Below are 22,503 nucleotides of genomic sequence, written 5' to 3' on the forward strand. Positions count from 1 at the left end.
AGGAAGACCTTTCTCTCTGTCTCTCACTGTCCACTCTGCCTGTCAAAAAAAAAAAAAAAAAATCAATAGAACAGAGCTAGGAGCCGAAGGGCTCTTGGACTTGGAACTCTGTTGTCTCCAGAATTTGTTTTCTGCTCGTAGCAGAAAGATAGTGCGTGTCATGTTCATTCTGCGCTAGCAGTTGATCCAGCCCCCTGATTATTAAGCACCCGCCTTGGGGAACACTGCGCTGAGCCCACTCGTGTTCGCAGAGAAGCGAGCCAAGCAGTCTGCTCTCCAGCCGCTTATACTCCACTGGGCGACGCATGTGCAGATAGACACAGGTAACTGTGCAAGGAGAGGCAGGGCAGGGGGCTGAGCCACCAGACGTGTTCCAAGGGCCCACATGGGCGTGACACTGCCCCGGCTCAGCCCCTCAGAGGAAACCCAGGAGGGGACTTGGAGCACCCGGGGGCCCGACAACACAGAAGCCGAAGATGAATGTCTCTTTGTGATGAGCCCCGGATGAACACTGCAGGGGCGAGAGGACAGGACGGAGAAGGTCCACCTGGCAGAGGGGTCACATGAGCCTGGGGCTGGGAATGCAGAGCGGGTTGGAGTCGGGGAGACCCCTGTCCACGGTCGTGTCTCCGTTTCTGGAACGTCAGGAGATCCGTGGGCCCTGAGCAAGGTCTGCTGGGGTGAATGTGCACGCCAGGTTGGGGGTTGAGGTGGGATGAACCACTCGGGTCCCCGTCCGCCCAGGTGTAGGCGTCTGCTCCATGCTGGTTAAGGTGGTTTTTCCATAACTGGGATGGGGCAGGGAGTGAGGAGCCGGACGCCGCAGGGCCAGAGCAGAAGCAGAGGCTTGGGTACCGGGAGCACACCCTCATTATCCTTCTCAGTGGCTTAGAGCCTGCAGCATCCTGTCTGTCCCACAGTGGTCCAGGGCGGCCGGGTCTCGTGGTCTGAGTGTCTCCTGTCGGTGGGAGCACACAGGAGAGAAAGCCAGGTGCTTCCACTGTGGTTTGTCTCCCAGCCCTGCCAGGGACCTGAAAGGGGCGTGGCTGAGAAGCTCTCACACTGGTGCCCAGCAGAGCTGGACTTCTGTCCCCTGCGTCACGGATCAGTTTGTGTGCGTCGTTAACCCCTTGGGACCAACGGTCCAGTTACAAGTGGAATGTGAAGGTTAGGAAGGAGGTGCTGTGCTGTGAAGAAGAATGGAAGGACGTTGGGGATCCCACGATCACCACCATGCCCAGTCAATGATTGGGAGGATAGAGATAGACGTGCTGTGTCCCGCCCCTGCCCCATCTCACCATGAATTCCTATTCTGCACGTGCAAGTGTATTGCCTCAGCTTTTTAAGGTGGACATAAGCACAGCATGTGTCCAGGGTTGTCTGATGCTGGGCTCACTGTCCCGTCGTGGCCAGCACTCCACAGTGCCACATAGCTTTCCTTGGCGTGGCCTCTGCAGCAATGTGGCCATGAGTGCACCTTGTCCCTGCCCTTGCTCACTGCGCTGAGCACTAGATAAGTCTTAGACGTAGAACTGATGGTTCAGTCGGTGATGCCCGCCAAGAGGTCTGTAGACATTAAATTGTAGGGCAGCGTGGATCTGTGACCTGCTCAGTAGAGACTGCCAACTCCCTTCATCTCTCCCTTACCCACACACCACAATTTTAGATTTCCCCCTTGCCTGCTAATTTTTTTTAAGCAGCCAAGGACTTTGCCTCCCACCCCGAGCTGGTGCCTCATCCCAGCGACACACCTCTGAGATGCGTGAGGGCCAGCAGCTCTCAGACCAGACTCCCGGGGCTTCCTCCCTGGCAGGAGGAAGATGAGGAGCCCTCCACCGTGAGCCCCTTCCAGCCCGTCTCAGACGTTCCCCAAGACTGACGCCAGGTCACTGGGGGCCCACACATGGGTGGTACACAGGTGCAGCTGCCAACTCTGGGCAGGGCCCTCGGCTGCTTTGGATGATGGGGCAGATGGGCCTGTGTGACGTCACCTGTCATTTGAGTATTTTTAAAGCTAATGATTTATTGAGCCTCTGTCATCTTTAAATTTTTAGTTTCTCACAGCAGTCCTACATTCTGTTTATATCTCTGTTAAAGATAAGAAAAACAGGGGCCCTGTGCTGTGGCACAGTGGGCTAAGCCTCCGCCTGTGGTGTGGCCATCCTCTAAGGGCGCCAGTTCGAGTCTCGGCTGCTCCTCTTTCTATCTAGCTCTCTGATAATGGCCTGGGAAAGCAGTGGAGGATGGCCCGAGTGTTTGGGCCCCTGTACTTACATGGGAGACTCGGAAGAAGCTCATGGCTTCAGATTGGCTCAGCTCCAGCCATTGCGGCCATTTGGGGAATGAACCTGTGGATGGAAGACCTTTCTCTTTCTCTCTCCTCTCTCTGTAACTACCTCTCAAAGGTCTGGGAAGATACAAGCTGCATGTCATTAAATTAACAGTGGAATGGCCAATTTTTATTGGTTTCCATCTAATCTCAAATCCTGTGTCTAAATCCCTAATTGTACTTAAAGTGATCTATTTTGCAAGAAACTGTTAGCATTTTTTCTTTGTGTGGACATCCCTGATAAAAGATTCACAAGTTGTCACAAAGAGTTAAGCAGCACAGAATAGAAGACCCCCTAGACCCTAGCAGCCGGAGGGATGTTTGAAGAATTTCCACCATGAGCAGTGAAATAAAACGGGTGTTAATGAGGCTGTAATTAGGAAAGCCAGTTACACTGCCTGAGAGCATCCAATGCAGCTAATTGCTTTCTCAGCTATCAGGGAGCTATAAATAGAGACTTAAGTAAAGAAATGCCTCTTTAAGATGCGACTTCGAGTTATTAGCAGACTTGTTTAAGTAGCAAAGGATGGAGCCTTTTCCCTTCCTGCTTGTGTTTACCGTGAAAAGGGGTATTTTATCAGCCTGGAGAAAGAAACCTCCAAAGGGAGAATGCTTTTCCTCTGGTTAGCAGGGGTAGGGAACCTTCGGCCTGGGGGCCATGTAAGGACCGTGAAATTATTTGGACACGCTGGAACTTGAAATTCAATAGGTCTATAGCGGGCTAAGCTGATCATTTGTATGGCCTGCGAATGATGTTATAAATATTCAAATGGCCCTGGACAGAAAAATGGTTCCTCACCCCTGCATTGGGTGCTGTGCAGCTGGGGCGCCCTGGAGGCTGCACCCTGTGCAGGCGTGGGCCACAGGGCAGATGGGCCTTTGCCCCCCCCCCCCCCCCCCCCAGCAGAAAGGGTCTGGAGACTGCCTCGGCCCAAATCTGTGAGCCGCGAGCCCTGACCGTCCTGTGGGCCGGGGTCATGGCAGGAAGCCCAGTGCCCTGTCTCCTTCTTGCTGCTCAGGGCCTCATTGCTAGTCATCAAAGAATGACCTTGTACACCACTCCTCTGCTTTCCACACTGATGAATTCCTTAATGGTCACACGCGTGTTCCATTTTGAGCAAATAAGTTCAGGTTTTTAAAAACTGTGTTTTTATTTCCAATGTATTTTTATATAGGAGCTTTATAGAGGTAATCGGCATTCTATAAAACTTATTCTCAAATGTGTGTGGAATACTGCTTTAACGTGTTTGCTGATAGTTGAAAAGCTTCTAGTATTTAGAATAAACAGGGCACTGTATAGAGAGAACTTTTTAGTTGATAAAATCATCATCCCCTTTCCAGTGCATGCAAATGCATATTTTTTCAGCAAAAAGAAATGCTAAGTCTTTTCTTCCAAAACCCATTTAAAACCTTCTTAAACAAAATGTTTCTGTACTCACTTCAGCACAGACTAACGTTGGAACCATACAGAGAAGCCTAGCACGGCTCCTGCACAAGACGACACGCCAGTTAATGAAGCAGTCTATACTTAAAAAAAAAATTCTTAACCTAAAAGTTGGGGACATTCTTCCCAAAAGGTAGCATTAACCATGAAAAGAATGGATGGGAGGTGAAAATGCATTTTTATTCTGCTTACAGCAATAACTTTCGAAAATAAAATGCTAAGCAATAGATGCCAACCCTACTGTTCCAACAGCGGGTCCTACCTTTGTTTCACCTGTCTGTCGTCTTTTATGTTCTTAGACCCACAAGTGACTGGGTGTGATTTCCAAGGGAACGGCTTTGTGTGCAGCTGTAATTGACATTTTTCTTGAACTGTCAGATGTTCTTTAGAAAGTGTTTTCCTACTTCTCTTAATCCCTTTTTGAATAGAGTTGCCTCAGGCTTTTTGAAATCTGCCTGCAGCTTGCACAGCAGAGAATGCCAAAGGCAGAGACACAGAATTCGGGAGGGGCTTGTTGGCCCGGAGTGGCCACCTGGAGTGTTTCCAGGTGAGAAGGGAGCAGAGGGGGTACAGGCCCTGCTGGGCATCCTTTGCTAGGCTGCCCTGAGATGCATGGGCTGGGCTTCTGGGTCGGGCAGCTCAGGAGCGCCCGGCTCCCTGGCTCTGCAGACGTAACTGTGTGAGCGAAACACAGTGCCCGCCCCCTTGCTCAGATGTGGGCCTTTGGTGGGAATCCTTTGTTAAGGAAGAGCCTGCAGGTGATATTTCATTGTGGTTTAGGTTTGGTTATGGTTAGGAAACAAGCCCCTTCCACAGGGCATGGAGGTCCCTGTGTAGCCCAAACCCCTTGCGGGTAGGTGGGTAGATGGGAGGAGTCGATACTTCTCACCAGGCTTTTGCTCTTGGCCACAGCCCATGGCCCAGCCGGGACCTCTGAGTGTTTCGTTCCCATCGCCAGACTAGACTGTGTGTTCCCTGAGTCTATAAAACAAGCTGAGTAGGATGTGGAGCCCCCACCTCCTCCCCGGGGTGACTGTTCCAACAGACTCGTGCGTCTCCCTCGAGTCCCACACCCTGCCACTTGCAAACAGCCTCCAAAGCAGGGACCCGCAGCTCAACCAGAGCTTTAAAAGCAAAATACAAGTTCTCCAGGCTGGCCGGTTATGCAGGTCATGTAGGTGCCCAGGTGACGACACGGTGCCGGCTGAGGTTAAACTGCCTTAGACAGCTTTCAAAAACCAGAAAGCATAGCTACCTTCTCTGATTGAAGCAAGAGAAAGAAAAATTTTTAAATACGCATATCAGCAATTGCCATTTCAAAGATTTTGATATGTTTGTGACCTTAGGATTTAAATTTTTTTTTGCAGAAAAAGCTGCTAATTTTCCTGTAAATTAAACCCCCTCAATCAGAAGAATTATACAGATTGGTAAATTCTGTTAGTGCCCCAAACATTGTAGAAATTGGGTTCAGGAAGCCTATGGACTTGGATAATTTGATCAGCTGGCATCTTGTTTTGGCCCAGCAGGCCCAGTTGCAAGGGTGTTGTAGAATGTGAACCTGCTGCCAGCCTCCCATTGTCTCCCTGGGGGACTTCTCGGGCCATGTTGCCCTTTGTCACCTGTGTCATGGCTCTGACACCGCCCTGGCCCTGAGTGCCCTGGCTCCAGCCCCGCCTCCAGGCCCTTCTCTCCCTGCCACTCCTTAGGGTCTCAGCTGATTGGTACTATGGCAGCTTCATTTCCTAGACGGTGAGGGCCAACAGGTCTCTAAACAGGGGGCTGCTGGGTAAGGTTTGTGCTCAGAAGGAGCTGGCTGTGGGCAGAGATGTTTGGAGGGATGCGTGCAGGTGGCCCTCAAGTTTACAAGACTGTAGTGATCCAGGAGGGAGCTTGGGGATCTGATGCTGAGCCACAGGCCGAACCTGGTACTTGGCTGCCTTAGGAAGCAGGGTGGGAGCCCCAGCGTCCCTAAGGTGATGTAGAAGACATAGAGTGAAAGTGGTCTGGGCCAGGTTGAGTTTGGGGTTTGCAGTGGACACCCAGAGGGAGGAAGATGTGAGCAGGTGTTTGGAACCATGGCGATGGAGCCAGGGCCATGCGGGTCCTGGGACTGAGTGCTGGAAGAGAGACGGGGTTGGGTGAAGTTCTGGGAGATGGCCAGGCAAGGGGGGGGAGTACAGGAGGATGGGCTGGGAAGGTGGGTGAATGGGGGGGGCTGAGGCCAGTGAATGGGGAAATTAAAGTGGGAGGAGATCTGGAGGCCGGGTCAAGGGATGACTTAGAGGAAGCAGCTGGCTCAGTGCCCCCCTTTTCACGGTCGAACAAGTTGGAATTGGGTGCAGTTGGGAGATTCGTCGTGGATCACGCTAAGTTGCAGAGCCGTGTCGAAGTCAGGGACGCCGCCCTAGCCCAGCGCCTGCCCTTGAGCTCCACGCTGCTTCGGAGAAAGCTCCCGGATCGTGGGCTGGTGTGCGCTCCTGTAGGAACCCAGCGTGGTACGCCATGCGTGACGGACGTCGGCCTCTTCCCCATGCAGCCAGGCACCTCATCCAGCAGATGCCGGGGTGCTGCTGCTGTCTGTGCTGTGGTCTTGCCGGGGCTCTGCAGCGGGGCTGAGTGTAGACCCTGGCTTTGCCCCTTCCTGCTCCTGTGGCCTCTGCTCAGCGCCGGGGGAAACGGAGCCTGGAGCAGATTGAGAGCCCCTTCTCCCAGAGACCCTAATTCCTCCCAGCCACTTAGCGCTGAGAGTCGATCTCCGTCTTTCCACATCTAACATTTGCAGCCGTTTGCTTCCTGGATGAGGAGTGGAACATTCTCAAGCATCTGTGCTTTTACGGTTTAGGTAGATTCTTCACGTATGCGACCACATGCTTACTGTCACTGGGCACATGCCCATGTGTGTGGTCTTAGCCTTAGTCCTTAGTCCTCATCTTCCACACAGTGGGGAGGCTGTAGGCTGGGCAAGCCTAGGGCTCGACGCCCAGCCCAGACCTCAGGTGGTTTCTCCTGTGGGAGGCACGTGCAGGAGAGGACGGAGTGCTCTGGGGAAGTGTCACAGGCACCAGGGCGGGGTGGGGGCTGGGGAGAGGGGTCTCAGAATAAGCACAGAGGAGGGGCAGTGCTATGGCACAGTAGGTTAAGCCTCCAGTTGTGATGCCGGCATGCCACATGACTGTCCATTCATGTCCCCACTGCTCCTCTTCCAATCAGCTCTCTGCTGATGGCCTGGGAAAGCAGTAGAAGATGACCCAAGTGCTACGGCCCCTGCACCCATGTGGGAAACCTGGAAGAAGCTCCTGGCTTCAGATCAGCCCAGCTCTGGCTGTTGTGGCCATTTTGGGAGTGAACCAGCAGATGGAAAACCTCTCTGTCTCCCTCTCTATATGTAACTCTACCTGTCAAAGAAATAATAAATTTTAAAAATAAGCAGAGAGGAGAAAATAGGGGGTGCTGCAGGTTGGAGTAGCACTGTGAGCACAGGTGTAGAGGCGGTTGTAATGGGAACAGTCAGGGGACTGCTTTTGACTGTCTAAGAGGTGAGTGTGGGCCCAGACCACGGGGTCATTGGCTGCTAGCCTGGGGTGTTCAGATGCGGTGTGAGGAGAGGGGAACCATGTGCTGATGTTGGGGTTGAGGGAAGAGCTTGCGGCTGGACTAGGAGGAGCAGAGTCTGGGATTAGAAGTGGCTCAGGGTTTGCAGGTGGGGGGCTGTGTGCTTCCCTTCCCTGCCCACCAGCAGGCATGTGGCCGAGGCTGTATTGTACTTGGTTCAGCCCCTGCAATCCTTCACTGGGCCGAGTGCCCTGATGGCTGGGACTGTCACCAGCACCTTGTCCAAGGCCTGCATCTTCATCTCATTACACGTGGAGACATTTGTACAGAGAGCTCACAGGACAGGCATGGTCCTCATGGGACAGGGGTGGTCCTCACAGTACAGGCGTGTTTTGTTTTGTTTTGTTTTCTGACAGGCAGAGTTAGAGAAGGGTCTTCCTTTTGTTGGTTCACCCCCGAATGGCCACAACGACCGGCGCTGCACCGATCCGATGGCAGGAGCCAGGTGCTTCTCCTGGTCTCCCATGGGGTGCAGGGCCCAAGCACTTGGGCCATCCTCCACTGCCTTCCCTGGCCACAGCAGAGAGCTGGACTGGAAGAGGAACAACCAGGACAGAATCCGGCGCCCCAACCAGGACTAGAACCCGGTGTGCCGGCGCCACAGGCGGAAGATTAGCCAAGTGAGCCACAGTGCCAGCCAGTATAGGTGTGGTTTTATCCCCACTTGATGGCTCAGCGAAGTTAAGTAATTTGCAGGATCCAGTGCTAAATGTGGAGAAAATCGCATTTAAGCACAGTTCTGGAGGAATATAGCTGCCTTCTGTCACACCTCAAGGAAAGGAAGTTGGGCCCATCTTTGTAGGTGAGGGGTGAGTGATGTCTGGGAAAGCTACTTCTGCCTTTAAAAACTGAGCCATAAAATGCACACTTTTGAAGTGTGGAATTTAGTGGGCTTTAATATTTTCATGAAGTTGTAGAACCATCACCATTGTCAACTTGTAAATTTTTTATTAAAAAAAAAAAAAACAAAACACAGAAAACCAAGAACCATGCCCATGAGCAGTGGTTCCCCTGCGCCTTCCCTAACCCCTGTGGACTGCTGAATGACCTCCTGTTGCCTGGACACGTACCACAACCACAGTTGGTAGTTGTGGTCTGTGTGTCTGGCTTTCTTCCCAGTCCCCTCCCCCGCGTTGCAGTGTGTGTGAAGACCTCTTTACACTGTGTGGATGGAACACGGTATATTCGATCCGTCAGTTGTCGGTCATTTGGGCTGTTCCCATGTTATGATTAAGAGTAATGCCGGGTGAGGCAGGCGTTGTGATGCCGCGGGGTAAGCTGCGCTTGGGATGCCCACATTCGGTATCTGAGCACCAGTTCAAGTCCCAGCTGCCCCACTTCCAATGCAGCTGCCGGCTAATGCACCTGCAAAGCAGCAAATGATGGTCCAGGCACTTGAGTTCCTGCCACCCTGGGCAAGAACCCAGGCCCAGCCCAGGCTGTCGCAGTCATTTGGGGGAGTGAACTAGCAGGTGAACGATCCCCTCCCCCCCCCCTCCTTCCCCCTCCTCTCCCCCTCAGAGTGCTGCTGTGATGGTGCACCTGTGCTGTGTGGACACATGGCAAGGTCCCATGTGTGTCAGAAAGCTGTCCTGGAGGGGTTTGAACCCCATAAAGTGCATGGGCCTCACACTTACCGTCCTTGCTGTGGTTGTTTGCAGTTCCCGCTCGTGGCTGACCTGTTCCATGACGACAAGGACCCTGCCCCTGCCACCGCTGCAGCTGGCAAGGGATCGTCTTCAAAGATCAACATTCGCTCCGCCAGACCCCCCTTGAAAGCTTCCAACAAGGAGCACAAGAAAACCGTGGGCCACCAGGTCAGCCCCAGGCCCGTGGCGAGGCTAGCCTCTCCAGAGGCGGAGCCTGACCCCCCCACCACACACACACTGCCCGTGCTTTGTGTCCCAAAACTCTCGCTAGAGAAGAGGGCATCCTGGCAGCCCCAATGGGAACAGTTCATTCTACCGAGGGCCACGTCCAAAGACCACAGGTGCCTCATGCAGGGGAGGCGGGAGGGGCTGGAATCTGCGGCCTGGACAGGAGGGTGAAGGCGTGTGCAGCTTCAGGAGGCTGCGAGCCAGCACCTCCTCCCCTGGGGTCTCTGTGGACTTTGAAGGGCAGAGGGCGCCTCCTGGCAACCGCCAACCCTCCGTTCACGTACTGTTGCCTGCCCTGGGAGTTCCGTGTAAACGCTCATTTCTAGCACACTCTGGCCCGGGAAGCCAGGCTCAAGGTCTTGGGCATAGGAACACAAACCTCCCATGCGCGGCCAGCAGTGTCTGAGCCCTGTTATCCTCCTCCCCTCTGTCTCCTCTGGTCCTCAGCGACAGCCAGAGGTGGGCCCACTCGGGGTCTCCCTGTGCAGTTTGAGTGACACTAACATGGGAGGGGCTTGATTTTGAGTGCAGAGGGAAGAGCAGAAGAGTTGGAACCTGATCCCAGGTCTTTGTTCCTTCCCTGTCCTTCCGTGTTCACAGCTGTCGCCATGACAGTAACAGCCCCCACCCCAGCAGCAGGCCGTGAAGTATGTTACTTGTCACGTGTCCAACAAAACGTGTAGACTAACGGAGTGCTGCCGTTTGCTCCCCAGTTCCGCACCTCCCTGCATCTGCTCATGGAGACCCTGAACGCCACGACGCCTCACTACGTGCGCTGCATCAAGCCCAATGACGAGAAGCTCCCCTTCCAGTGAGTGCCCGCTGGTGTCCACTGCCCCACCAGGCCTCTCGATGCCGCCGTGGAGGTCCAGGTGGAACCACGGGGGCCCAGCCTTGGGGGCCTGGGGCCTTGAGCTCGGTGCCGGCCTGCACCTAGACTCCATGCACAGGTTGTGTGCCCAGGAGAGGTGGGCTTGCGGCCACCTGCTGCACTAGGGACTCGGGGTGAGAAGGGGCGGTTCCCCAGTCCCCTGGAGCCAGCGGCGGTGTGCAGGGATGGGCGCCCTCGGATGCCAGATGGTGCATTCTCCCTGTGAGTGTGAAGTGTAGACGTGGACGGGTCACTGGGTGATCAGGACGGGCTTCCTTCAGATGGGCCCGCCTCTTGCCTCAACCTGCCACCGCCCCTGGGCTTCCCGAGCTACCCAGCCCGTCCCCTAGACCCCACTACTGCCACCTCTGCTCCAACTTCTTCCAACCCCACCTTGAAACCCTTCCAAGGCTCACTGGCCAACCTCATCCAGGTCCATGCAGCAGCGAGACTCACCCCTGTGTAGCTTTGGTCTGTCTTCCACTTCTCTGTAAGCATTCTGCGGTACCCTTGTGTGTCATTAAAAGTTAACATTATTGACCTTATTCTAGAAGGAAATTGCTCTGTCCCTCCTGCCATCCCCTCTAATCTGAGTCCCTCGGCCTTGGCACCACTGACGTTTTGGGTTGGGTGGTTCGTTGCCCTGGGCCATCCTGGGCATTGGAGGATGTGCAGCAGCTTCACTGGCCTCCGCCCCCAGGTGCCAGTCACGTCCCTGCTGCCGTGACAACTAAAAGTGTTTCGTGCATCGCCGGGTGCTCCCTGCGGGACAAAATGGCCTCCAGTTGAGAGCCTCCGTCCTATGCTGAGTGCCTTGATAGCATCTCTCCTCTCCTCTTCCCCCCGACCCCCATCTCCTCTGAGAAACAGCTCGCTAGACGCTGAGCGCGAACAGGTGCGGTGACAGACACATCCTGTGCAGCTCACTCTGCCGCAGGAGAGGCTGCTAGAGGCTGTGAGAAAGTGCTGCTGGGGCCAGGAGGGGGGGAGGTGAGAGACCCCCGGAGGCAGCCCAGGGCAAAGGTCATCACCTAGGATCACTCGGTGGAAGGCCTGGCCAGCTATCCTGAAGACCAGCCCGCTGCAGATGCTGCTGAGCCTGGGGAAGGAGTTGGGGTCCTGTAGCCTGTGCAGAAATCGGGGGGGGGGGGGAGGTGCCATGAGGCTACCGAGTGCAGCCTGCTTCCAGCAAGCCCAGGCTGTCCTGCACCTGGTGTGGGCATCGCAGTGGGGCCCCAGGCATCTCTGGTGGCTTTTAAATCCAGAGTGGAGGTGTTCATCGTCCTCACCAGAGTCCTCGATGGTTTGATAGCAGAGGGCCTGGTTTTCTACTTCCACTCGCCTTCAACTGTGACCACAGGCAGGCAGAGCACGGGAGTGTTCTGTTCCAGTGGGGGAGGGAATATTAAAATGCAGGAGGCTGCTGCCTTCACACCTTCTGGGGGGCATGTGAGCAGGGAGAGACGAAGGCGGAGTCTTCTGTCCTTGCTGCATCGGAGCTTTTTTCTGTAGTCATTTCTCTCCTGCATCCCATGGTCCTACAACAAACGGCAGGGTTGTACTTGGACAGTCTCAGCTTGGACAGTCTCAGCTCCAGCGTGGCAGTGAGGAAAGTGAGTTGTGGAGAGACTGTGTCTCGCTCTGAGTGGCAGAGCCAGGCTCCCCTCTCCGGCCTCGCTCAGTCTGCTAGGAGGACAGCGTTGCCATCTCAGCAGGGAAGAGCAGGTGCAAGTTGGGAGGGGCTCTGCTGGGCTCCGTAAGAGGCCTGGGTGACCGTTAAGGCAGAGTTTGGACGTTGGTTGCCAGATGTATTCTGGGGAACCAGCCCCAGTGAAGTGTGTGGGCTCCAAGAGGAGAGCAGTGCCCCCCAACTGCTGGCTCAGAGACCTGGCACTCTGCTGCATGGGTGGGGTGCCTGAGCTGGCCACTGCCCGGCTGTCACGTAGGCCACAGTCCACAGCTGGGTGCTCAGTGGTCACATGGCATGACGCAGGGGCAGTGAGGGGCAAGGGTGCTGGAGAAGAGGATCAGACCTTTGTGGGAAGGAGGGTGTTCTGTCCTCCACGGAAGCCATGGGAGGTCCTGGAGGAAGTGGTGACCCCAGCTGGCCCCACATGAAACCACGGGCCACAGGTGTTCCCTAGCAGGCTGCTGTCCCTCCCGTCCCACTGGCCCGGGGGCCTGAGTGTGGCTCTGCGGGAAGGGGCCCATGGCTGGCCTGGAAAGCACATGCATGCTGTGGTCAGGCACAGCGTCACTGGGAGGCAGCCCCAGGACAGACCATCCTGCAGAGTTCCAGTGGGCCCGGCTGCTGGGGACAGTGACACACAGCCTGCCCAAGGGCTGCTTCCTGGGCTGCCGTGGACCCTGGGACCAATGCAGCCTCTATGTTCCTTTATCCAGCAGGGTAGGCAGGCTGCCAACCGCCTGGCTGAGGCGTGTGCAGAAACCACGGGGTGGGCAGGGAGGCAGGCAGCGATGGCCTGGCTGAGGTTTGCACAGGAGCCGTTGTCATCTCTTAGCAAGTAGTGGTTGATGCCGGGTCAGCTTTAATTCTCTCTCCATAAAGATCCCCGGTCACCCCAGCCAGCCTGGCATCTTTCCCATGGATTGCTTTGAGTGCTGTTAGTGCATTTATCACACGCCCCCTGTGCAGCAGTGTGGGTCCTTGCAGAGAACAGAGGCAGTGCTGCAGTGTGGTACTTAGTCGGTGTGAGTGAGTGAGTGTGGTTTCCAGTACCAGGCCTGTCGCTCCCCCTCTTCGTGGAGGAACGACACAGGACCCTGCGCTGTTCTTTTGTCTGCTTGGCCCTTCCCGGGTTTGCTGCTGGTTCTTCCCAGGTTGGCTACCGTCCCTTCCACCTCCGTGGAAGGGCGGTTCCCCCTGCCACTTTCCCCACTTCCGCGGGGGAGCGGCACACCGCCGGCCGGCTCTCTCGGGGGCTGCTCAGATGTTCCTCAGGTGTTCCCCTTAGATGTTCCCGGTGCATGTTGTCTGTCTCCTCCTTTATAGTCCTCTTCCACCAATCCCAACTCTGCTACCCACACACTGAGTACACTGCTCTCCTCCAATCAGGAGCGGGATCAGCTCCTGCAGGTTATTGGTTGAACTGGAGGCAGCTGTGTAGAAGTTGTTTTTACTCCTCTCCCAGCGCCATGTTGTGGGAGAGCAGATGCATAGAATAAGTCTTAATTCCAGTAACTTAGTCTAGTCCGAGTTGCTCCCCACAAGGCCCAGCACTGCGTAGGGCATGTGGCTGGTTGAAGATGGTGCACATCTTTAAAGTCATGGAGGTCAAGGTCTTCCCACTGTCGGATTCTCGGTGGAGCGTCTGCCACCATCCCAGCTTATGGTGGCCGTGCCCTGTGTCCTCTTGCTTTCACGGGCCCCAGTCTTTAATCTTCACACTCACCCTAGAAGATGAGCCCCGTTGTTGTCCCCACTTTAGAGAGGAGGATACTGAGGCCCTAGGATGGTCAGTTACCTACCTGGACCACATCATGATTCAAAGCCACCCCTGGGGCCTTTTGAGTCGAATAGTGCTTGACATTGCACTCAGACACATGGCTGTGTGGATGGACATAAAAAGAGGTTCTAGGGAGAGGGCAGCAAGGGGTCTTGGGCAGGGAGGTTATACGGAGAAGGCAGGAAGGAGGGTGGGCAGGATTCGGGTAGGCCGAGATGGGGAGGAGTGTCTCACCTGGGAGTGAGAATATGCTCAGAACTGAAGGTGCTGGCGTGGGCTCACCTACCTGCCACCCAGCACCCTGTAGCCCGTGTTTCATCCCTGACCTTGAGCACAGATGGGCGTGACCTCCTGTAACAGGGCCAGCAGGTGCCCTGTGTGCTGCAAGCAGGGGTGTGCGCTCTCTGCGCTCATTGGCCAGGTTGTCCACTCACTGCTTGTCTTCCCGTTTGGCAGCTTTGACCCCAAGAGAGCGGTGCAGCAGCTTCGAGCCTGCGGGGTGCTGGAGACGATTCGCATCAGTGCGGCTGGCTACCCGTCCAGGTAAGGTACCCGCCGGTTATACCTGTGGGGGCTGCCCCCAGAGCTGCCAGACGCAGACCCTACAGAAGGCTCCGAGATGCTGAGACCCCATGCTGGACGCTGACAGAAATCAGAACTTCAGTTTGGCCTGAGAAGCACGAGAGCTAACAGTAGCAGCTTTTCAGATTTCACGTTGGCATTGGTCTGGGTGATGAGCCAGCTCGAGTTGCATAGGGTGTTCCCCCTTCACTCTCCTCCACCTGTCCACCTCACTCTCCTCCACCTGTCCCCTTCACTCTCCTCCACCTGTCCCTTCACTCTCCTCCACCTGTCCCCTTCACTCTCCTCCACCTGTCCACCTCACTCTCCTCCACCTGTCCACCTCACTCTCCTCCACCTGTCCCCTTCACTCTCCTCCACCTGTCCCCTTCCTTCACTCTCCTCCACCTGTCCCCTTCACTCTCCTCCACCTGTCCCCTTCACTCTCCTCCACCTGTCCCCTTCACTCTCCTCCACCTGTCCCCTTCCTTCACTCTCCTCCACCTGTCCCCTTCACTCTCCTCCACCTGTCCCCTTTACTCTCCTCCACCTGTCCCCTTCACTCTCCTCCACCTGTCCACCTCACTCTCCTCCACCTGTCCCCCTCACTCTCCTCCACCTGTCCACTTCACTCTCCTCCACCTGTCCCCTTCCTTCACTCTCCTCCACCTGTCCCCTTCCTTCACTCTCCTCCACCTGTCCCCTTCACTCTCCTCCACCTGTCCCCTTCACTCTCCTCCACCTGTCCACTTTACCCTCCTCCACCTGCCCCCTTCACGCTCCTCCACCTGTCCCCTTCACTCTCCTCCACCTGTCCCCTTCACTCTCCTCCACCTGTCCACCTCACTCTCCTCCACCTGTCCCCTTCACTCTCCTCCACCTGTCCACCCCACTCTCCTCCACCTGTCCACCTCACTCTCCTCCACCTGTCCACCTCACTCTCCTCCACCTGTCCCCTTCACTCTCCTCCACCTGTCCCCTTCACTCTCCTCCACCTGTCCCCTTCACTCTCCTCCACCTGTCCCCTTCACTCTCCTCCACCTGTCCCCTTTACTCTCCTCCACCTGTCCCCCTCACTCTCCTCCACCTGTCCCCATCACTCTCCTCCACCTGTCCCCTTCACTCTCCTCCACCTGTCCCCTTCACGCTCCTCCACCTGTCCCCTTCACTCTCCTCCACCTGCCCACTTCACTCTCCTCCACCTGTCCCCTTCCTTCACTCTCCTCCACCTGTCCCCTTCCTTCACTCTCCTCCACCTGTCCCCTTTACTCTCCTCCACCTGTCCCCTTCACTCTCCTCCACCTGTCCCCTTCCTTCACTCTCCTCCACCTGTCCACTTTACCCTCCTCCACCTGTCCCCATCACTCTCCTCCACCTGTCCCCTTCACTCTCCTCTACCTGTGCACCTCACTCTCCTCCACCTGTCCACCTCACTCTCCTCCACCTGTCGCCTTCACTCTCCTCCACCTGTCCACCTTGCTCTCCTCCACCTGTCCACTTCGCTCTCCTCCACCTGCCCACTTCACTCTCCTCCACCTGCCCACTTCACTCTCCTCCACCTGTCCACCTCACTCTCCTCCACCTGTCCCCATCACTCTCCTCCACCTGTCCCCTTTACTCTCCTCCACCTGTCCCCCTCACTCTCCTCCACCTGTCCCCATCACTCTCCTCCACCTGTCCCCTTCACTCTCCTCCACCTGTCCCCTTCACGCTCCTCCACCTGTCCCCTTCACTCTCCTCCACCTGTCCCCTTCACTCTCCTCCACCTGTCCCCTTCACTCTCCTCCACCTGTCCCTTCACTCTCCTCCACCTGTCCCCTTCCTTCACTCTCCTCCACCTGTCCACTTTACCCTCCTCCACCTGCCCCCTTCACTCTCCTCCACCTGCCCACCTCACTCTCCTCCACCTGTCCCCTTTACTCTCCTCCACCTGTCCACTTCACTCTCCTCCACCTGTCCCCTTCACTCTCCTCCACCTGTCCCCTTCACTCTCCTCCACCTGCCCACCTCACTCTCCTCCACCTGTCCCCTTCACTCTCCTCCACCTGTCCACCTCTCCTCCACCTGTCCACCTCACTCTCCTCCACCTGTCCCCCTCACTCTCCTCCACCTGTCCCCCTCACTCTCCTCCACCTGTCCACCTCACTCTCCTCCACCTGTCCCCTTCACTGTCCTCCACCTGTCCCCTTCACTGTCCTCCACCTGTCCCCTTCACTGTCCTCCACCTGTCCCCTTCACTCTCCTCCACCTGCCCACTTCACTCTCCTCCACCTGTCCCCTTCACTCTCCTCTACCTGTGCACCTCACTCTCCTCCACCTGTCCACCTCACTCCCCTCCACCTGTCCCCTTCACTCTCCTCCACCTGTCCACCTCACTCCCCTCCACCTGTCCCCTTCACTCTCCTCCACCTGTCCACTTTACCCTCCTCCACCTGTCTACCTCACCTGCTTTTGTTGCTGTTATTTTGGGGACAGATAAAATACGCCTCCAAGAGTGTAGTATCATCTTAACCGTTCTGAAGTGTGTGGTTTGCTGTTAAGTACGTTCACATTGTGCACAATCATCCAGAATTCTTCCTTTTGCAAAACTAGAACTCTGTTCCTGTTAAACGCTAGGGTGAGTGTTTGGCACAATGGCTAAGCATGCCACTTGGGATGCCCACATCCCATGTCAGAGTGCCTAGGTTTGAGCCCCAACTCTGCTTCCAATTCCAGCTTCCTACCAACATGTACCCCTAGGAGCAAACAAATGATGGCTCGAGTACTTTGGCCCTTGCCAGCAGCCCGTGTGGAAGATCCAAATTAAGTTCTAGGCTCCAGGCTTCAGCCCGGCCCTGCCATGGCCGTTGTGGACATCTGAGGAGTGAATCAGCAGATGGAGGATAGATCTGTCTCTGCCTTTGAAATAAAATAAAACCAGCATCAATTCTCCATTCCCTACTCGCCAGCAAACCATCTTGCTACTGCCTGTCTGATTTTGATGACTCTTGGTAGCTCACATAAATGGAATTGTGTGGTCTTTGCCCTCTCTGTGGCTGGTTTCACTTACCATGTTTCTTCCATGTGGAGGCACGGGTCAGAATCTTCTGCTTTTTAAGACTGAATTGCTTTCCCTTGTAAATGCAAGAATACTTCATAAAGTTACGGAAATGGAGCAAAAAGTGAAATCCATGCATATGAGGGGTCTTCAAAACTTTCATGGAAAATGTGTCTTTTGAACAAGCTATGCATAAATTTCCAAATCTTTTTGCAACAGAAATTTTAATTCCATTGTCCATTAACTTTACAATTGTTCATTTATTGATTTGTTTGAAAGGCAGAAACAGATCTCCCCTCCACTGGTTCACTACCCAAATGCCCACAACACCTAGGATTGGACCAAGCTGAAGCCAGGAGCCAGAAATTCAATTCAGTTTTCCCATGTGGGCGGCAGAGACTCAACTGCTTGATCCATCGGTGTGGGGAGCACACTAGTTGGACACTGGAATCGGGGTCAGAGCTGGGGTGTGAACCCAGGCACTATGATATGGGATGCGAGTACCCCGAGTGGCATCTTGACCACTCCATCATGCTTTGCCCACCTGCAGATGTTTGGGGAGAACCTTTTATATACCCCATTTGCTCACTCATCCATCGATGGGCCCCTTCTGCACTTAGCATGAAATCTAATTATCATTGAGTTAAATAATAGCTATGGCAGTCTGATTTGCTTTGTAAGTGGGCACCCCCGAGTCTGGGGACTCCAGGCCAGGAATGTGGGTCCCCTGTCGACACAGCTGAAGTAGCCCTGGAGGCTGGGCAGCAAGCCTGCTAACTCTCACAATCACAGTCTGTACCGGAGTCCTGTGGGCCGGACTGTGCTGTAGATCGGGGCAAAGCTGAGTGGTGTAGCAGCCCAGGGCCTGCAGTGCTGCCCACAAAAGGTCTTCTGTTCTAAGAAGTCTGTGTTGGGAGGTAGAGGGAGCCAGGATGGGGAGTGGCAGGTACAGGCCTCCTGTCCTCCCTGCCTTCTCTCTACCTTGCCCTTTGGCTTGCACTGGAGGGACCATATCGTACATGTGTAATGGATAATTGCCCATAAACAGCTTGACCATAAACGGTACCCAGTGGTTAGTCTTCGGAAGGAAGTTGTTGATTAAATTAGGATTTGCATCTGACCTGGGAAGTACGGCTGCCACTTTTCTACCACACCCGAGCGGCTGAAGCATTGCTCAGGATTCTGTGTGTGACCAGATCCCAGGCTGGTGTCCGTCTCCTTTCCAGCCACTTCTCTTCCTGCTTAGGAAATGAGATAAAGTGAGCCAGCAGCTCGGCCATTCGTCCTGGGATGAAGGCCTAGATGGATGTCTTGCCTAGAGGTGTCTGACATCAGCCTTTTAATGGGGTCATGGGGCCGAGGCCATGGGGTGCGGTAGCTCAGTTCTGAGGTTCAGCCACTGGCGTCTCACCCTCCCAGGGCCTCTCCAGGCCTGTGACCAGCTCAGGGGGTGCAGATCTCACGCCTGTGCTCAGTACTAGGCCTGGAAGGAGGATCTTAGCGGGCAGCTGAGCAACTGGTCTTGCAGCTGTCCTCCCTGGGCACCTGGTTCCAGTCCTGTTCCTGCTCCGGCTTCTGTATCTGCTGGACTCCCAGGGTGATCGGCCTGCTGTGAAAGGGGTTCTTTAGCTCCCTATCTGTAGTCCACTATTTCCTAGAGTCCTATGTTGCAACCCGTTAATGGGTCAGGACGTCAACACAGTGTGTTGTCAAATAGTTCTTTAATGAAATCACTTGGGTTGGGAAATAAAGGGCAATTTGTGGTGGACAGATCCAGGCACGACTGTGTTGTCAGATCTAGTTATGGCCCAAGACATGGATTTCGCAAAGGGGAGCCAGCAAAGGAAGTGGCAGCTAGCGTCGCTGGCCAGCTGGCGGGTCGACTGGGTCACCTGTTTTCCGGCCCGGGCTCTGTTGCCGTTGTGAGCATCGGGCTGCTCGCATCCGTGAAGGTGCTGCCTGCAAACAGGTTCGGCAAGGTGGGCTCCTGAGAAGATGCCTCTCTGCACCCGTGGGCTGGCCCAGCCCTGAGGGCAGGGTGGAGCTCACCATTCCCCATCCTCTCGCCTTTTACGGCCTGGGCTGCAGGAGCTGGCGGTTGAACCACCGAGCTTTGGAGTCAGGCCTGGGGTCAAGTGTTGGCTCCCACACTTCTTGGCTGGGTGAACCCAGGCAAGTAGATTAATCTCTCAGCCTGAGTTTCCTTGTCGTGAAGTAGAATGATCAGTTATTTTCCAGTTGTTGTGAGGGATGAGATAATGAATCTAAGGTCCATCAGCTCAGTGCTGGCCACTTGGATATTTAATGAAATGACTATTCTTCCAGATAGGGGCAGGGAGCTGCTTCCCTATCACTGTAACTGGGTGGAGCATGTCAATGCCAGGAATTTCTACCTGTTTTTCTGAAATCCTAGTGCGTGAGGTCACCCCGAAAGGGCGTTCTGAAATTCTTGACACTCCAAGCATCTGGATAGGTTTAAAAATTAAGTCTTAGGCCGGCGCCGTGGCTCAATAGGCTAATCCTCTACCTTGCTGCGCTGGCACACTGGGTTCTAGTCCCGGTCGGGGTGCCGGATTCTGTCTCGGTTGCCCCTCTTCCAGGCCAGCTCTCTGCTGTGGCCCACGAGTGCAGTGGAGGATGGCCGAAGTGCTTGGGCCCTGCACCCCATGGGAGACCAGGAGGAGCACCTGGCTCCTGCCATCGGATCAGCACGATACGCCAGCCGCAGCGGCCATTGGGGGGTGAACCAACGGCAAAAGGAAGACCTTTCTCTCTGTCTCTCTCTCTCTGTCCACTCTGCCTGTCAAAAAAAAAAAAAAAGTCGTCTTCCAGAACCAGCTGGAACTATGATGCCCTGTGTTAAACTGTTCAAGGTCATTGTGCAGGAAACTTGGGGGCTGCAGGTCCTCTCAGCTGTGCCTGTGCTGCACAGTGCAGGGGCCTGGAGAGGAGCAGAGAACCTCAAGGTGCTCATCTCTGGATAATTGACAACTGGTGCTGGTGGTGGGCTGGTCAGCGGGAGTCATGGACATCAGTACCACATCAGGACACTGGAGAAAGGAGCAAGGGAAGCCCGCGGCAATGAGGTACAGAGGCAGGTGGGACTTGGAGACCATCTGAGTGCTTTGGAAACCACCTGTTTTACCGAGAACATCTAACAGGATGAGTTATTTTAATAATAGAAGGTGGGGCCGTGGTTGTGGTTGAGCGAGGTAAGCCACTGTCTACAATGTGGGCATCCCATATGAGCACGGGTTTGAGTTCCGGCTGCTCTGCTTCTGATTCAGCTCCCTGCTAATGCACCTAGGAAAGCAGTGGAAGATGACACAAGTACTTGGGCCCCTGCCACTCACATGGGAGACCTGGATGCAGTTCATGGCTCTTGGCTTTAGCCTGGCCCAGCTGTTACCATGCTGGTTATTTGGGAAGTGAACCATGGATGAAAGATATTTCTACCCCCGACCCCCAACAGTCCTTCTCTCCCTGTAACTGTACCTTTCAAATAAGTAAATCTCAAAAAACAGAAGTGGCTTGCAGGGGGCGTTCCTCCAAGGGCGTCTCCGCAGGCATCAAGGAGAGGCGAGAAGCCCGTGGAATCTGACCTGGTTCTCTATAGACCTCGCTGCAGGCTTGGAGGTCAGTGCACATCTCTGCCACCTCTGACTTGGTGGTGGAGCTTCCTCGCAGCCTCACCCAGTGAAATCAGTGACTGCAGGTGCAGTGCACACTCCCTGTGGTTGGTCTACTGTCGTACGAAATGATCTGGAAAGAGAAAGGGGAGAGAGGGGCTCACATGACCTCAGTGTGCAGTGTGAACAGCATCTTGCCCTCATAGTGTCCCTCTGTCCCATTCACCTTTCTCCTCTGTGTCAGCCTGTCCCCAGCATTTAGCCCTGTGCTGGCTGCTGTGCGGGAATGACACCTGTCAGTCACGGCCCCACCCACCAGGAACTCAGAGTCTAGGAGAAGGGATGTAAGCGTAAGGCTTCTAGAGGCGAGGTTGTGGTGCACGTACGCGAGGAGCAGAGACTTGAGCTGAGTGCAGACCGAGGAGGACGCTGCCCACCGGGGAGCAGCGTGATGCCCAGGACCGGAAGTGAGGACCAGGGAGGAGAGAGCTGCTTGGCAGCCACGTCCCCCAGTTGGAGCATCTTGGATCCTGGTGTGCCGCTGTCCTCGTGCAGGCTGCCTCTTCCTTGGTGGCTGAGAGGATGCACGCCTGCCAAGATTTTACAGCCACATGGAAGGAAAATGGCTTCCCCGGAGGCTCAGAGCTCCTTCCCTGGCCACCGGCAGGGTGGTCTGCAGAGTCAGGCGCCCGCAACACGCTGACCTGCGGGTGGCTGATGGGGGTCCCTCCCTGTCTCCTATTGTTGCAGGCTTCTGCCCGGCACGTGATTACGATGCGTGTATACCTTGTGTTGTGATTGTGAGGATTGTGGAAAGGAAGGCAAAATGTATTTCTGGCATCACAGGAAGTGTTTGCTAGTGCTGGGGTTTAAATGTGTGGGCTCAGACCTAGAACAGGGTCCTCTGCATCCTCCTCCCATTTGTCACTGTAGCAGATTTTTTTAAAAAGAATTTTAAGATACGTTTTATTATTTTGAAAGGCAGAGTTAGCTTCCATTTGTTGGTTCATTCCCCATATGGCTGCAGTGGCCAGAGTTGGGCCAAGCCAAAGGCAGGACCTGCTCCCAGGTCTCCCACGTGGGTAACAGGGCCCTGAGTACTTGAGCCCTGACCTGCTGCTTTCCCAGGCACGTGATCAGGGAGCTGGACCAGAAGTGGAGCAGCCAGGACTTGAACCGGCACACACATGGGATGCTGGCACCACAGGCCATGGCTTAACCTGTTACACCACGACACTGGCCACTGTGTCTTGCTAGATGGTCCAAGCGAGTATTCCTTCCCCAGACTGCCACTTGAAACATTAACTTTTGGGAAGAGGTACCATGATTTTGTGCCCTATTTTCAGTACTGACGTGGAGCTGAATCAGCCAGTTATGATTACATCATAATCGTGTTCTCTCACCACTACCAAACTAAGCACCTGTAGGAGGTGATGTTATTTGGAGGACGGTGGTGAGGGGATAGGGCTGTGGGACAAAGCTGCCACACCGGCCATCTTCTGACTGGGCCTCATTGTTGAGTCTTCCGCACCTGCTGACCAAGGTAACCATTTGGAGTGACCTCACTAAACAAAACCTTGCTTCTGCCTAATTTGGGAGATGCGGGGGTAGTCCGCTGTACCTGGGGAAAAGGGGCTGAGGTTTAGGGTTGCTGTGCGCCCAGCAAGGTGACAGCT

At 55.1% G+C, this 22,503-nt stretch overlaps 1 protein-coding gene and 1 non-coding gene across 5 annotated transcripts in view; both read left to right on the plus strand.

The window, feature by feature from the left end:
• The window catches only part of MYO5B (myosin VB), a 324,299-nt gene that overhangs the window by 220,342 nt on the left and 81,454 nt on the right, over nt 1–22,503 (plus strand). For all 4 annotated transcript variants that reach the window (XM_070050187.1, XM_070050184.1, XM_070050188.1 and 1 more), the window contains exons 15-17: nt 9,047–9,202; nt 9,976–10,073; nt 14,057–14,143. In XM_070050187.1, the coding sequence (XP_069906288.1) occupies nt 9,047–9,202; nt 9,976–10,073; nt 14,057–14,143 (341 nt within the window). The remainder of the gene's footprint in view (nt 1–9,046; nt 9,203–9,975; nt 10,074–14,056; nt 14,144–22,503) is intronic.
• Nucleotides 3,759–3,861, plus strand: LOC127492539 (U6 spliceosomal RNA). Its single transcript, XR_007922049.2, has one exon. It is a non-coding gene; the product is annotated as a U6 spliceosomal RNA (small nuclear RNA).

The sequence above is a fragment of the Oryctolagus cuniculus genome, chromosome 10 (assembly GCF_964237555.1).
Source record: "Oryctolagus cuniculus chromosome 10, mOryCun1.1, whole genome shotgun sequence".
Taxonomy (NCBI): domain Eukaryota; kingdom Metazoa; phylum Chordata; class Mammalia; order Lagomorpha; family Leporidae; genus Oryctolagus; species Oryctolagus cuniculus.